This window comes from Balaenoptera borealis, assembly GCF_965194805.1.
Source record: "Balaenoptera borealis genome assembly, chromosome: 7".
NCBI lineage: Eukaryota > Metazoa > Chordata > Mammalia > Artiodactyla > Balaenopteridae > Balaenoptera > Balaenoptera borealis.
The window spans coordinates 6488628-6504451 of record NC_138864.1 but is presented as its reverse complement, the minus strand read 5'-3'; the positions used below and the strand labels follow the sequence as shown (position 1 = coordinate 6504451).

Below are 15824 nucleotides of genomic sequence, written 5' to 3'. Positions count from 1 at the left end.
TTTGTTCAACTTAGCAGGGTAACTAAGGGCACCTACTGTGTCTTTATTCAGGTCCCTGAGAGATTGTATACAGGCAGGTATGAGGACAAATCCCTGGGACGCCCACTAGAGAGAGATCTTGTTTATGGACTTCTTGTCCCCATTGCTTACTGACCATCACTGATCAGCTGGTAGCTTTAGTCACTGGACAGGTGCTTTGTTTACATCATTTAAATTTAATCATCCCAACCGACCTGTGAGGTCACCATTCTGCCCCAAGGAAGCACAGAGATGCAGGAAGTTGCCCAGTGTCAAGGACTAACCAGCAGGTGGGAAACTGGGATTTGATCCCAGAGTCTGGCCTTACCTGTTCATTCCCATTTGTTACCCGGCAGATGCTGTGCTGACTCTTACACTCTGGTCTCATCAAATTCTCCTAGCTGCTGTCCGAGGCATAGGTGACCCCGGAACCGCTCACCTGCCCAGTGAACGTTTTCTGGTCCCTGGAGCAGTGTTCTTCTTGAGCATCTTGTACTGTTCCACAGCAGCTTAGGCCAGGGTTTATTAGACGTGAGTGCCAGCTGACAGTTGGCCTCTTGTCTTTTCTGCACCCAGGCTGCATTGTCAGGGTTTTTGCTGAAACACAGCTTGTTCTGCTGGCCTCCAGCAGGGGGTGGTGTGTCCCAGGACAGCGTTCCGAGGCCTTGCTTCCATCCTGGGGCCTCCACCTCCACCGCCTCCCTGAGAAGCAGTCGGCAGTGAGGTTGGGGTCCGGCTGGGGGTGGGAGGAGGGGACAGCGAGGACAGTGCTCTAGGGGAAGAGGGGTGCACCCTCCTAACTTCTCACTTTAATTGATGCAAGGCAGCGGGGTGAGGGGTAAGTGACCACGGTCCTCTGGGCTGTCACAGAAAGCTCCAGAAGGGGGTGCCTTTTGGGCTGGACCTGGAGGATGAGCAGATGGTGTGTATGGAGGGCAGAGAATATTCCAGACAGTGAGTGAGGACTCCACAAAGAGCAGGAGGGGGAGGCACACGACTGTGGCCCCTGGAATGTTCCCGTGAGTGAATCACCTAAGGTGAGGAGCTCAGACTCCAGCCCCATCCCCCGGTCAGGACTGAGCAGGGCCCTTGGGCCTGGGAGTCTGCATTTCTCACCTGTTTCTCCAGGTGATGCTCCGGGGATGACAGGGAGGGTCCCAAGCCCTGTCACTAGGCCCAGTGGTGTCCTGACCCCGGCTTGAGGCACTTTTTAGGTGTAAGCTTTAAACCTGCAGGTTCCCCCCCCGCAACCCCTCCATGGGCAGAGGCCTCAGCAGTGGGCAGTGGGTGCTCCCGGGGGGCGAGGAGGACAGGTCCAGGTTGGGACTGGAGGGTCCAGAGGAGCTGGCCAGGTAGGTGCCCCAGCCTGGAGCCAGCAAGAGGCCCGGAGGAGCAAGCCTGGGGGCATTCATGCGACCCCAGAAGTGGGGCTCGCTAAGGAACTTTCTAGAGGGATCGCACGGCCGTGCTGGAGAATCAGCCCACGTCTGGCCTCTCCTGCCTGCCCCTTCGCGCCCTGTGGCTCTCTCCGCACCAGCTCCCAGGGCTCAGCGAGGCTTGAACGAGATCACTTAGCACGAGGTCACCCTGCAGGAGGAAGGTGTCTAGGCCTTGCTCGCTTCCGACTTTGGAAAGTGTTTCTAAAGCACAGGGGTTTGGGGATCCAGCGCTAAATGGTGAAGTGACCCATGCAGCTTTAATGAAGGGGCTCCCAGCCTCCCACCTCTCCGAGGGGTAAACAGCATTATGACCAAGGACTGTGCTTTAGAGAAGCATCGTCGGCTAGTGGCCACCTTCAGAGAAGAACCCTCGCCTTCCTCTGCCGGCCCTGGGCCTCCTGCAGACAAGGAGGCTGTGTAGTGCTGGCCCTGGGCCCCAGGCTGGCCGCTCTGACCTCCTCACCCAAGAGGGAGGCCCACCAACCTGGGACGGGAGAACCCCCGCCCCAGACAGACCAAACTAGCCCTGGAGGAGACCAGGCCAGCCCAGCGAGAAGACTTTACCCTCGTCCCAGTTTGTGTTACTGTGCGCTTCCTCTGCACTTGACCTTCCAGCACTGTGGGGGAGTTTCTGTTCTATGCCACGGTGGTTAACTTCTCCGCCCAGCTGCCTTCATGCTCTGGCTTTAGTTTACAAACACCATCATTTTCCATACTATTTCGTTTCTCTTGGCTTTGCAAGGTAATAGAATTCTTGTCTGAAGCGTCTATATGCTGACTTCTGCTCTTTCGATCTGGGAGTTTTGTATATGAACAAATGAGGCAGTTGTCGAGATTTTATTCTTACTGCTGTAATTTGTCAGGCAAGCCTGTCAGATTTCGAACGGTACTTTAGGTGTAGAGTTGCCAGATAAACTAGTACGTGCCCAGTTAGATTCAGATAAACCACAACATTTTTTTAGGATAAGCCCCATGCAATATTTGGGACATACACCAGAAAAACTATTAGTTGTTTGTCTGAAATTCAAGTTTCACTGAACGTTCTGTATTTTCAGTTGCTAAATCTGGTCACACTATTTAGACAAAGTTGCCTTAAATTAGGTTAGAAGGTTACTTGTCTTCTGAACAGAGGTCTTGGTGGGGTCTGCTGTGCACACCACTGAAAAGAGGTGTTCTCAGGAGGGCAGCGTGTTGCTGGGTGACTGGCTCTCAGAATGGCATGTGCACAGGAGACACCGAGGTGTTTGTTTACCTGTCGGGCCACGCCCAGCCCCAGAAACGCCTTGAGCAGGGCCTCGGGGCAGCTGGACCCCCAAACCCTTTGAAATATGTGGGGTATCACAGCTTCTTGGTTTATACTCTTGATGCTTGTGTGGTCTGATTTCAATCAGATGGTCCACTCCTAACATTCGTGTTAGTAATGGGTAGTAATTACTTAAATATAAGGAAATATTCCAGATGAGAAGTTTAAATAATCTAAGCCAACTTTTGTTGTCAAACGCAAGTCCATGTGCCTGATGCACGGTGAGGCCAAACTATACTGAAATGTTGGAGTTTGGAGCAGAGAAAGGTTTATTGCAGGGCCGTGCAAGGAGGTGGGTGGCTTATGCCCCCCAAAACCCCGAACTACCCGGAAGGGTTTCAGCAAAGCATTTGTAAAGGCCAGGTGAGGGAGGGGCGTGGCTGGTTGCTGCAGGCTTCTTGGTGTGGGAATCCTTTGTTCTTGCAGCTGTGCACATATGTCAGTTCACGATGTTCCTATAAACCTTCAGCAAGATGAACGTTACTCTCTGTTCTGCAACTTTTTATTTCTATATGAATGGAAAAGTGTTATACCCTTAAGGGTCAGAGCCTTGAGAATGGGCTATGCTGTATATTTCAGGTTCTAGGCAACATTCTTAACTGGAAGCAAAAGCAATAGAGGACAAAGGTTAAAGTAAAAGAAACAGATCCAATAGGGAGTCAGATTTGTTCTTCCATATGACACTTTGACGCTACTTGTTTCGAAGAAAGTGGCTGAGGAACTCATGTAAAAGCAGCAAAGGGGGAAACATATGCTGATGATAAACGTGTCCAGCAGCCGTGAGCATGGGAACCTGGGAGCTAGCCCAGGAAGGAGCAGGTCTGTGGCACCAACGAGGACCACAGACCCATGTGTGTGTGGATTGTAACGTGTGACGTGAAAGTGACCTTCCAGACCAGGCACGAGGGAAGATTGGGTGATAAATAGACCTGCATGGACTGGTCAGTTCTTTTTTTTTTTTTTTTTAAATAATTATTTATTTATTTATTTATTTTTGGCTGTGTTGGGTCTTCATTTCTGTGCGAGGGCTTTCTCCAGTTGCGGCAAGCGGGGGCCACTCTTCATCGCGGTGCACGGGCCTATCACTATTGTGGCCTCTCTTGTTGCGGAGCACAGGCTCCAGACGCGCAGGCTCAGTAGTTGTGGCTCACGGGCCTAGTTGCTCCACGGCATGTGGGATCTTCCCAGACCAGGGCTCGAACCCGTGTCCCCTGCATTGGCAGGCAGATTCTCAACCACTGCGACACCAGGGAAGCCCGGACTGGTCAGTTTTTGGCCTCACCTCTTCCTGCCCTCCAAAATAGATGGCAGAGGGATGAAAGAGAATGCACCCAGTCGGGGAAGAAACCAGGACAACATGTAAATGGACGCTTCAAGCGTAAAATAATGAGCCCAAAAGAAAAGTTCAGTAAACTTGACTGCATTGACTTAAACTCTGAGAATCAAAAAATATAATTAAATCTCAAACAAGGTGGGAAAAGTATTTGCTACAAAGAGGACCAAACTTTGTTTCTTAGCACATAAAGAGCTCATCCTGGAAGATTAAGAAACAGACCGACGTTTCTGGGGAGTCCAGGACCTCAGGGCTGGTGCCCTCCCAGCCGTCCTGCAGGCGTTGTGCAGCCCATTTGACAGATTTGCCAACTGACTCAGCGAGTCCAGACGCTGGTCCCAAACCCTCAGCTGGGTGATGGGGGCTGAGGTTCCTTCACAGAGGCTCGATTGGGAGCCCTTGCACTGGTCCAGCTGGCCTGTCAAAAAAAGGATAGTCCAAAAGGAGAAACAAAAAGGCCTGATAAGCATATGAAAAAAATGTCCATCTTCAGTGTTTAAGACCTGCTTGTGAAAACCACAGGATTAGGCCACTGCCTGCCTCTGGGACTGGCAAGATAAAAATTCCAAAACAGTCACCGTCACAGTGTTGGCTGTCTGGGGTGTTGGGAAGTGGGCAGGTCTCTATTTCAGGTGGAAGGGTGAGCTGGGTGAACGAGAGCTTGACAGTGTGCGTCTAGACTCAAAAAAAAAAAAAAAAAAGCACATAACTTTTGACCTAGTCCTTCTGCCTCTGGGGATCCTAAGCGAATAATCAGAAATGTGTACAAGGTTTTATGCACAGAGGTATTTGTTTGATTGTATTTATGTTATCTGAAATTTGCAAATGACTGAAAGTGTTCCTGAGAGTAGTTTAGAATCTGAAAAAATGATATTTACCAAGGTTTTAATATAACCTCTTGTGATGTATATTGGGGAAAAAACACAAAATTGTTTACACCCTGTGATTTCCGCAGTGTCCAGCTTATGCATAGTAAAGGTGCAAAGTCCAGGAGAATGCTACCTTACCCTGCTGTCGTGGGATTTAGGCTAATTTTTGTATCTGCTTTGTATTTCCGAAAATTTATATGGGCGGTTTTAAGATTTGGAAAAGAAGGAAAAAATATTTCTCTCCGATGGTAAAGAGCCGATTGGATGGAGAAACACTGGGCTGCGGAGGTGCTGAAAATAGGTGGGGTGACCCCGGACCGGGAGACTGCTGAATCGCCTAGGCTGGGGGGACCACCCTGTTCTCTGACCTTGACCGCCCGGCTCCACCTTCAGCACCTTGCGGGCGGGGGAGGGGGGCAGTCTTAGTGGCATCACTCTTGCCTCCCAGACACCACGTTCTCCAAACTAATCCCTCTCCTCTCTCCCAGTCAAAACCTTACTTTCTTAACAAACTGTACATTCGCCAGTACGGTATTAATGAAAGAAATCGTGTTACACAGCTACTTGATGGGGTATGCTAGAATTATGAAGGGGATGATGGGGAATGTTTGTTGCCATGGAAAAATTTCAGAAAGCTACGTTAAAATGTAACAGGAGGTGTCATGATTGTGATTCCATTTTTTATCAGAATCATTTGTAACCCCCATGTGATTCAAATATAACATATATGCTATCCATAAATAATTCAAACATTGCATCTGTACACACTCTCTGTGTGTGCATTTTTATTTTTTCTCTGAAAGAACAGCCCAAAAACTGCTGGTAGGATAACATCCTTGAGTGAGAGAAGAGAGGTTCATTTTCATTTTTGTCTTCATACTTTTCTTTAGCATCTAGATTTTCCTAACTAGCAAGCATTACGTCTGTGATTAAAAAAGCCAAAAGAGAGCTATTGTTTTTGAAGGGGGAGAGCAGAGAGAGAGAAGCACGTGAAAATCTCTCCCCTACCAGAGGTCTTTGTTCAGTTTTCCTAGGTTTTCTGGAGGAAGGTGTGAAGGCGGCTGTGCTTCCCGGGTAGCAAGCATCTTCTCTCCCTTCTGGACTCTCTCCGGGCTGCTCCCCACTCTGCCCTCCCTCTCTTGGGAGTGGCCCCAGCGGAGTGTGGACCAGACCCACACCCGTGGACACACAGTGGAGTTATCACCCATCCTCTGCCACACCCGGGCAGGCCAGGGCTCTGGATGCAGAAGCCACTGGCCAGGGGGTGGGGGAAGCATTCAGGCCATAAAGTGTCCTGTCAGAATAATGTGCTTTTTTGGAGTTTCTTGTGTGAGCAGCTTGGGCTGGAAGGCACTTGGGTTCTGGAGCCCAGCTGCCTGGGGTCCAGTCCCAGGGCTGCCCCTAACCACGGGGTGATAGTGGGTGGACGCTCCTTCCATGCCTCAGCTTCCTCATCTATGAAATGGGAGTTTGGCTGGCAGCATAAGCTCCACGCCATGCCGGCACCCACGGGGGGGTGGGGGGGACTTTCCGTGTGCAGAGCTTTGTGGTACCAGGATGCTGAAGGTAGCTACTGGTACTGTGTCAATTTTTATTAATATTAATAGATTTTCCACGCAGATCTTATACTTTCTGACACAGTTCTAAAACCTTTCCAATTACAGAGGCAATACATGTGCATTTATAAAAATTACAAAAGCTTCTTAAATCTGCCAGAGAAATCTGTCATCTCTCCACTCCAAGTTAATCACTGCTAATACTTTATTTTAAGCATGTAAATATTTTACAGGCCCATTTTCTTTGTCCATGTTTTAATGTATCTTTCATTGGCTTGATTATAATCCCGTGAAGATGTTTTTCTGGAGTTGTGGGCTTGGTTTTAATGTTGCTGTTTTAACTTTTGCCGAAAATTTTTCTCCTCACCTGAGGTCTAAAAAATGCCACTGAATATACACACTACTATGTATAAAATAGATAACCAACAAAGACCTACTGTATAGCACAGGGAACTCTACTCAGTATTCTGTAATAACCTACAAGGGGAAAGAATCTGAAAAATAATGAATGTATGTATATATATATATAACTGAATCACTGTGCTGTGTACCTGAAACTAACACAACATTGTAAATCAACTAGACTCCAATAAAGTTAGAAAAAAAAAGAGAAAAAATACTGAAATAGAAACAAAATACAATAGAGAGGGTCAAAAAAGCTAAAAGATTATTCTTTGAAAATATCAGTAAAATGTATTTCCCACTAATCAGTGAAACAACTCAAGAAAGATCCCACCAACAACCAGTAACAGGAAAATTATAGTGACATCTCTTCAGATAGTAAAATAAATCAGAGGATGTTATGAATAATATGCCAGTAAATTTGGAATTTTAGATTCGACAAACGCCTATAAAAATACAACTTATTAAAACTGATGTAGGAAAATATTTTAATCTGAATAAATCTATACTATTAGGAAAATTTCTTTTTGCAGTGCCACTGAGCTCCGGATGCTCTGTGGAGGGTCCAATTATAAAACAGTCGCTGGGCATTTCCTTCCCAGGTAACAGACCGCCTGGGGCTTGATCACCAGTAATTGTTACAGGAGATACCTGTGCTCCATGGAATACTAATTCTTTACATTCATGGCTTAAACCCTGCAGTTGACAGTAGTTCTTTTTGAATTGCTATTCAGGGAAAGCAATTTAAGCCAAAAACAAAGAGTAACTTTTTCTTCCAACTCCCTAGCCAGCAGGCTGTCCCTTTTTATGATTAACTTTCCTTTTACAGCGTTATTTTAAACAACTGTCGTTTAAAACTAAAAAAGTAAATAAATTGAAAAAGTAAGAAATGGGGGGAGAAAGAAAAGAAATGCTGGGGGTGGTGGATGTGACCTGTGTGAAGTGCTTCTTTTGACCAGAGCCTTTCCGCACCTGTCTCTCCAGGGCCAGGTGGAGCAGACATCTCCTCGCCGTCCTGGAGATCTGGCAGGACCCGGCTTCCCAGCGCCGCCCGACCGGCTGGCGAATCACCAAGGTAAGGACGGAGTCACAAAAGTGCCCGGACACAGATGCCCTGACTCTCACTACAGCTTTGCAGCGATGCTAGGCTTTGTATTCTAAGAAACTGTTCTTGGCTCTGATACAAGAAGATGCTGACCTTAGCTCTTCTTTTCCCCTTTAAGGAAAATAAATTCTATAAAAGAGAAATACTTGGTTATGACATCTTCATATAGTTTCTTTCAATGAACGAACTTCAGTGAGCAAAACTTCCAGATAGATTTCATGTGAATTTTCCCAGGATTCAACTTCAAGGCAGCCTTAGAGGCCCCTCCATGGTGGGGCCCTCTTGATTTTGGCATTTTTATTTGCACTTAAGCTAGTTTTGCGTGTAGGTACTCTTGGCAGTTCTCTACTTTCCTAGGCTTTCTTCTGTTCCTTCTGGTTAGTTTCTGATGGGATCACCATGGGGAAGAAGGGAATGTCTTAAATGGTTACAAGGTCTGGTAACTTAGGTCTAATAAACCCAAGCTTTGATGTAGGACAGGGCTTAGGAAGAGAATTGGTCTGATCATGAGATGGGACCGGAAAAGCACACATGGCTGGTGGTTGAGATTATTAGAGAGTTTAAGTATCAGAAATTGTAGGGTTTAGAGCTGGTAGGAATTAGAATAATCAGATTTTCTTAATTGCCTAAGGAGAAAGAGGATGACATTTAGCAAAAATGAAGTCTGGGAGCTGGCCATGAAGTCAAAAGGATGTTTTCTCAAGCATTAGAAGATTTATAAAAGCTGTCGGGATTTCCTGTGTCAAGCATAATTTTAGGGTGCCCTTTTAGAAAACTCTCACACAAGGTGATGCGAGAGGAGTACCATTTTGATCACGTCGGCTTTGAAACTCAGGGAAATCTTAACTTATTACATCTCACTGGTTACAGTGAGTGACCTGGGGTTTGCGTGTCTCAGCAGCTGCAGCTGGGCCTGGGGGAGTGAGCGGACATGACTCCAGGCTGAACTCAGCTCCCCAGACAGTTCAGGCTTTTAAGCCATCATGACATTGACCACCTTTCCCCCCAGTCTTCAATAATTCTGCACACACGGCACATAAAACAGGAAAATCAAAAGGACTCAGCCTGGCTCAGACACAGGACGGAGATGCCCCCAGAGCAGTGAGCAGTGCTGACACCCGTGCCCAACAGGCTGCAGGTCCCAAAGCCACCACCGACGGCAGTGGTTCAGGTCCCAGGGAATAGTAGGGGCCAAGCTCCTGCAGCTCGCTGGGAGCTGGGGTGGGGCACGCCCCCTCCTGAAAGACCCTGGAAAACAGTGCATGTGGACCTACGGCCAGGCAGCTGGCATGGCCCCACAGCACTGCAGCCTCCCCTGAGGAGGTCCCCGAGCGTCCCAATACCCCAGCACACGGGAGGGTGGGCAGGGGACGCACAAGCACAGCCCAGCCCAGGTGCCACTGCACGCCGGTGTTCGCAGCACGGGAAGCAGTCTGCTACTAGGCAGTGCAGCTCCCAGGATCGAGAGATTGCCACTTTACACGTGCAGATAAGTGTGTTTGCAATGCCCTGGAGATGAAAGCAAGAATAACATCCACTAGAGAGGACAAGAAACTGTGAAACACAATGGGAAGAAATGAAGCAAGAACGGGGTGTGTGAGAGAGAGTCCCTGAGAAGTTTTGGAAATGAGAGGAATAGCCATTGGCATTTCCAAAATGCTGGATTTGGTCTAAAGAGAATGGATGAGCTGGAGTCACCTCCCTCTAGCCCAGAGAGTCCTGGGAAAACGTGGACGGGCCATTGGACACGGTCATTTAGACACGCGTGAGGACAGGAGAGTGGAGGGAATGGGGGTGGGGTTTGAAGAGATGCTGGTCAAGAACGGGCCAGAAATGAGGAGACAGAGCCCCCCAACCGCACTCAGAGAACTAAGAGGAAAAATGAAGGTTCATCCACATCTAAAAGCATTTAGCATTATTCCAGAAAATGGAAGACAAGAGAAAATCCAAAGGGAAACAGCAGATTTCACAACCCAGGAATGGCCATTGGATGGATGGCCGACTTGGGCCCAGGAGGAGCCAGAAGACAATGCAGGAGATTTTTAAGGTGTTGAGGGAAAAAGAACTGTCCGTCTAAAATTTTATACCAACATCTTGTGAAAGCAAAACAAAGCTTTCAGATGAAGGCTGAGGCAATGTATTACTGGCAGTCCTCACTAAAAGAATGATTAAAAGTTTTACTTCCAGAAGAAGAAATGTGGGTGGTGAGGAAGGCCTGGAGCATGAAAAGAGTAACGGCCGAGAAGGAAATGCTGTGTCATAAGTTGAATCCTATGTGAATTGTTAAAACTAGGTTAAACTAAAACTTTGGTTAATTAGCCATTGGGAATGAGTGTTAAATGTGTGATGGAATCATAATAAGACCCTAGTTTGGATAAAAGGAATGTAAAATGACTTAAGACTACATTAGAAAAAAAGATAGTTACGTATTTTAAAATATTAGGTGCAACTAAAATATTGACTGTAATTACTCAAAGAATATGTGTATAATCTGTAGTTTCTAACCTAGCAGAAAAAAATATAAGGGAATCTACAGTTTATAAAAACAACCCACATCAAGCAGTAAAGGACGAAAAACCAGATGTGAACAAAAAAGGATGTCAAACAGAAAATATAAAATACGAGGAGTATTATTTATATATAATTATAGTATTATAATTATAGCATTATTTATATACAATTATAGTAGTGTTATAGTATTATTTATATATAATACTGTTAGGATATCTCTAACAGTATTAACAGGTTCAAATTAGTAGAAATACGTAGAACCCTGCACCCAACAGACAAACACTTGATTCTTCTCTAAAATCTGTATAACTTTTTAAAAAGTTGACCATATATGGAAAGTTGAACTGAATTGTATGCAATCTGTTTCATGCATGCCACAGTCTTTGACCCAGTGTGATTAAATCAGAAGTCAACAGAAAAAGTTCAAAAGAAAATATGTAAACATATTGTGGAAACATTACAATACCTCCTTACTTCACTCATGGTTAGAGAGGAGATCACAATGAAAATATCAGTCGTTTAGAACTGAATGAAAAAGGCATGTACTACAGCTTGGAAATTATAAAATGCTGCAAAATGGTATTCAAGACTAAATTTCTATAGCACAGGGAGATCAGCTCGGTGCTTTGTGACCACCTAGAGGGGTGGGATGGGGAGGGTGGGAGGGAGGGAGATGCAAGAGGGAAGAGAAATGGGAACGTATTGTATATGTATAACTGATTCACTTTGTTATAAAGCAGAAGCTAACACACCATTGTAAGGCAATTATACTTCAATAAAGATGTTAAAAAAAATAATAATAATAAAACTCTTAACTCTTTCTGTATAAAAAAAAAAAGACTAAATTTCTAATCTTTAAAAGGAGGAAAAATTGAAATTAGAAGAATGAAAATTGAATAACTCTAAGGAATGTAGAAGGAAGTCATTATAAAAGTTAAGATCAGAAATCATTGAAATGATGACGAAAACATCAATAGACAGAAACACAACTAAAGCCAGTGTTTCCTAAAATCTACCAAAATCACAGACGCTCTTGAGAAAGAAGGACGTGCAAGAAAATCATATGAAGAGCATGTCGGAGATAAAAAAGTATCATAAAATGAGAAAACCATGAACAACTTCATGCCAATAAATGTGAACGTATGAGGGAAATGGATAATTAATGTATTGCAGAAATATACAGACAAAATTGCAACACCAAATGCTTCAGAGACTATGCAGCAACAGGAGCTCTCATCATTGCTGGTGGGGCTACAAAATGGTGCAGCCACTTTGGAAGACGGTTTGAGAGTTTCTTACAAAACTAACCGTCCTCTTATCATATGAGACAGCCATTCATGTTCCTTGGTATTTGCTCGAATGAGTTGAAAATGTATGTCCACCTGAAAACTTGCACACAGATATTTATAGCAGCTTCAATCATAATTGCCAAATGGTGGAAACGACCAAGATGTCCTTCAGTAGGTGATGGGTAAATAAACTGTGGTGCAATATTATTCAGTGTTAAAGAGAAATGGGCTATCAAGCCATGACAAGACACAGAAAATCTTAAATGCGTATTACTAAGTAAAAGAACCAGTTTGAAAAGGCTACATACTGTATGATTCCAACTATAATGACATTCTGGAAAAGGGAAAACTATGGAGACAGAGGCAACAGTGGGGGAAGATGAATAAGCAGAACAGAGAGGATTTTAGGGCAGTGAAAACACTGTGTGTGATGTTAGAATGCTTGATATCACTATGGATACATTTGTCCAAACCCATGGAATGTACCAAGGTTCACCAAAGGTGAACCCTGAAGTCCGCCGTGGACTTTGTGTGATTATGATGTGTCAGTGTTGGTTCATCCTTGGTAAAAAAAGAATGTACCATTCTAGTGAGTGATGGTGCTCATGGGCGGCTATGCATATGTAGGGAGTACGGGATAAATGGGAAACTCTGCATCCCCCTCTCAATTTTGTTGTATACCTAAAACTGCTCTAAAAAAAATAAAGTCTTAAAAAAAAAAAAAAAAAAAAACCTGATTGCATCTGAAAGGAGAAATAGCCTAGAGATTACCTAAGAAAACCGAGAATTTGGTTTCTTCTGTGCTGTGTGAATTAAACATTATGTGACCTGATGGAAAATATAGCTCTGTGAGTACAGACAGCACTCAAAAGTTTTAGGTGGAGAATCCTGAAGGAATAAAGAAGAATAGTTGAAAGAGAGAAACAAAACATAATTGACGCTTGGAGAAATATAAAATTTTAATAAAGATCTGGCAGAATGGAGTCAGAAAATAATACCTCCTCAGAGATGCTCAGGGAATTCTGCAAATGAGTGTCACGGAGCCTTCAAAAAACAAATAATTTCTCTTTTTTTTTGCCAGTGGCTAGAGAGAGAGAGAGGAGAAGAGCTCTCCCACTCATTTTATAACGTTCTGTAGTTTTGTAAGAGACAGTTCAAGAAATCCAAGTACGGGCCTATTTCACATTTTAACATACAACCAAAAAGTCTGTGGAAAGCATTGAGCAATCACGTTTAACAGTTTATCTTAAATAAAACACAGAACAAACAAATGTTATGACCAAATTGGATTTATTATAATAATGCAAGGATGCTTTCCCATCATTAGACTATGAACACAGTTAACACGTGAAAAGATTAAAGGAAAGAAAATGGTCATCGTACCGGAGACAGAGTTGTTTAATACAGTCTCCACTCATATAATACAAAACAAACAGTAACAACCAAACTCTTACTAAACCAGTACAGATCTTCCTTGGCTTACATCCCTATAAACTGATTGCAATTTGATAATATCGTTAAGTCAAAAATGCATTTAATACACCTAACTCACTATAGCTTAGCCTTGCCCACCTTAAATGTTTTCAGAACAGTTTCATTAGCCTACAGTTGGGCGAAATCTAACACAAACCTATTTTACAATAAAGTGTCGACTCTCTCACATAATTTATTGAATGCTGTACTGAAGTGACAGGCAGAATGGTTGTCTGGGTCCAGACTGGTTGCAAGTGTATCAGTGGTTTGCCCTCGTGAGCTGGGCCCTGAGGCTCCCTGCCCAGCGTCACGAGAGAGGGTCGGACAGCATGTCACTAACCCGGGAAATGATCAAAATGCAGAATTCGAAGTACGATTTCTACTGAATGAGAATCACAGTCTCACCATGTTAAAGTCGAAAAATCGTAAGTGGAAGTACCATTAAGTCAGGGACTGTCTGTAGTAAAAAGAAACCTCTGTAACCTGTTTAAAGTCTGTTTGTCGAAGATATACAGCACCCAGCATCCGTGGTGGAGAAATATTAGAGTCATGTCCGTGAAAGTCAGGAATGGCACAGAAAGGCCTGCTGTCACAAGAGGTCTTCACCAGTGTCATAAAACAAACACAGAACCAGAAGTGCAAACACCGAAAGGAAGAAATGGAATTGGTGCCTCTTTGCAAATGATATTATCTTACAGAAAAAACCCGAACGAACTTTTTGGCCAGCCCAATATTAGCCAAATAGAAAATCCATTTAAAATAAATGAGTTCTTCAAGCTGGTAGATAGGTGAGATCAACAGATAAAATGTAAAAATACCTTGTGCAACGGTAGAAAACAATCAGGAAGTGTAATGCAAATAGAAATCCCACTTACATAATTACAAAAATGATAAGGTATCTAGAAATAAATTCAACTAGATTACTTGACGTTCTAAGATGTTTTTAAAGGACATAAAAAAGACCTATATAAGTGGAGAGTTATCCCATGATCACAAATGAGAAGACTTAAATAGTGAAGATGTTACGTCTTCCCAAGTTTATCTTTAAATTGAATGCAGTTGCAAGCAAGTTTTGAAGCGTTTGGTGTGACCTGATAGATGGTTCCTACCTCTAATACAGACATGTGAAAACTCCATAACAGCAAAGACAAATTTGAAGATGAGCAAAGCACATGTAGGCAGGAAGGGGTGATTTGCACCATGAGGTAGCAAGGCTGCTTATGAGGCATCACAGTTAGGAAAGCATGTTATTGATTCAAGGATAGACAAATAGACATCCCATAGAGACCCAGACAGTTACGGAAACTCAGTACAGCACAGAGAAGCTGTGGTAGAGCCCTGAGGACAGGGGGCCCGTGACTCCTCCAGGGGTGGTGGACATGGGGGATGGGGGGCAAACTGGATCCCTACCATGTATGACCCACAGCCATCGATTCCAGGGGGCAAACTGGATCCCTACCATGTATGACCCACAGCCATCGATTCCAGCAAGCAAACTGGATCCCTACCATGTATGATCCACAGCCATCGATTCCAGGGGGCAAACTGGATCCCTACCATGTATGACCCACAGCCATCGATTCCAGGGGGCAAACTGGATCCCTACCATATATGATCCACAGCCATCGATTCCAGGGGGCAAACTGGATCCCTACCATGTATGACCCACAGCCATCGATTCCAGGGGGCAAACTGGATCCCTACCATGTATGATCCACAACCATCGATTTCAGGGGGCAAACTGGATCCCTACCATGTATGATCCACAGCCATTGATTCTAGCAAGCAAACTGGATCCCTACCGTGTATGATTCACAACCATCGATTTCAGGGGGCAAACTGGATCCCTACCATATGTGATCCACAACCATCAATTTCAGGAGTGACTGACTAAAAGTGGAAAACAAAATGTTTTTTTTTTGTCTAATAATAAGAATTAGTGATTTCAAGATCTGTGAGTCTGTTTCTATTTTGTGAATAAGCTCATTTGTATCATTTTTTAATAGATTCCACATATAAGTAATATCATATGACATTTGTCTTTCTCTGTCTGACTTGCTTCACTTAGTATGATCATCTCTAGGTCCATCCATGTTGCTGCAAATGGCATGATTTCATCCTTTTTCATGGCTGAGTAATATTCCATTGTATATACGTACCACATCTTCTTTATCCATTCATCTATCGATGGACATTTACACAGATCTTGAAATCAAACTTATGGTTACCAAAGGGGAAACGTGGGGGGAAGTGATAAATTAGGAGGTTGGGATTGACATATACACACTACTATATATAAAATAGATAACTGATAAGGAGCTACTGTATAGCACAGGGAACTCTACTCAATATTCTCTAATAACCTATATGGGAAAAGAATCTGAAAAAGAATGGAAATATGTATGTGTATAACTGAATCACTGTACTGTACACCAGAAACTAACACAACATTGTAAATCAACTATACTCCAATAAAAATTTAAAAAAAAGAAGAATTAATGAGTAGTGAGAATCTTTATACACTCA

General features: G+C 44.0%; 1 protein-coding gene across 1 annotated transcript in view; it reads left to right on the top strand.

The window, feature by feature from the left end:
• The window catches only part of GRB10 (growth factor receptor bound protein 10), a 171141-nt gene that overhangs the window by 53797 nt on the left and 101520 nt on the right, over positions 1 to 15824 (top strand). Inside the window, exon 3 of the mRNA XM_082400525.1 lies at positions 7905 to 7995. Within this exon, the coding sequence (XP_082256651.1) occupies positions 7905 to 7995 (91 nt within the window). The remainder of the gene's footprint in view (positions 1 to 7904; positions 7996 to 15824) is intronic.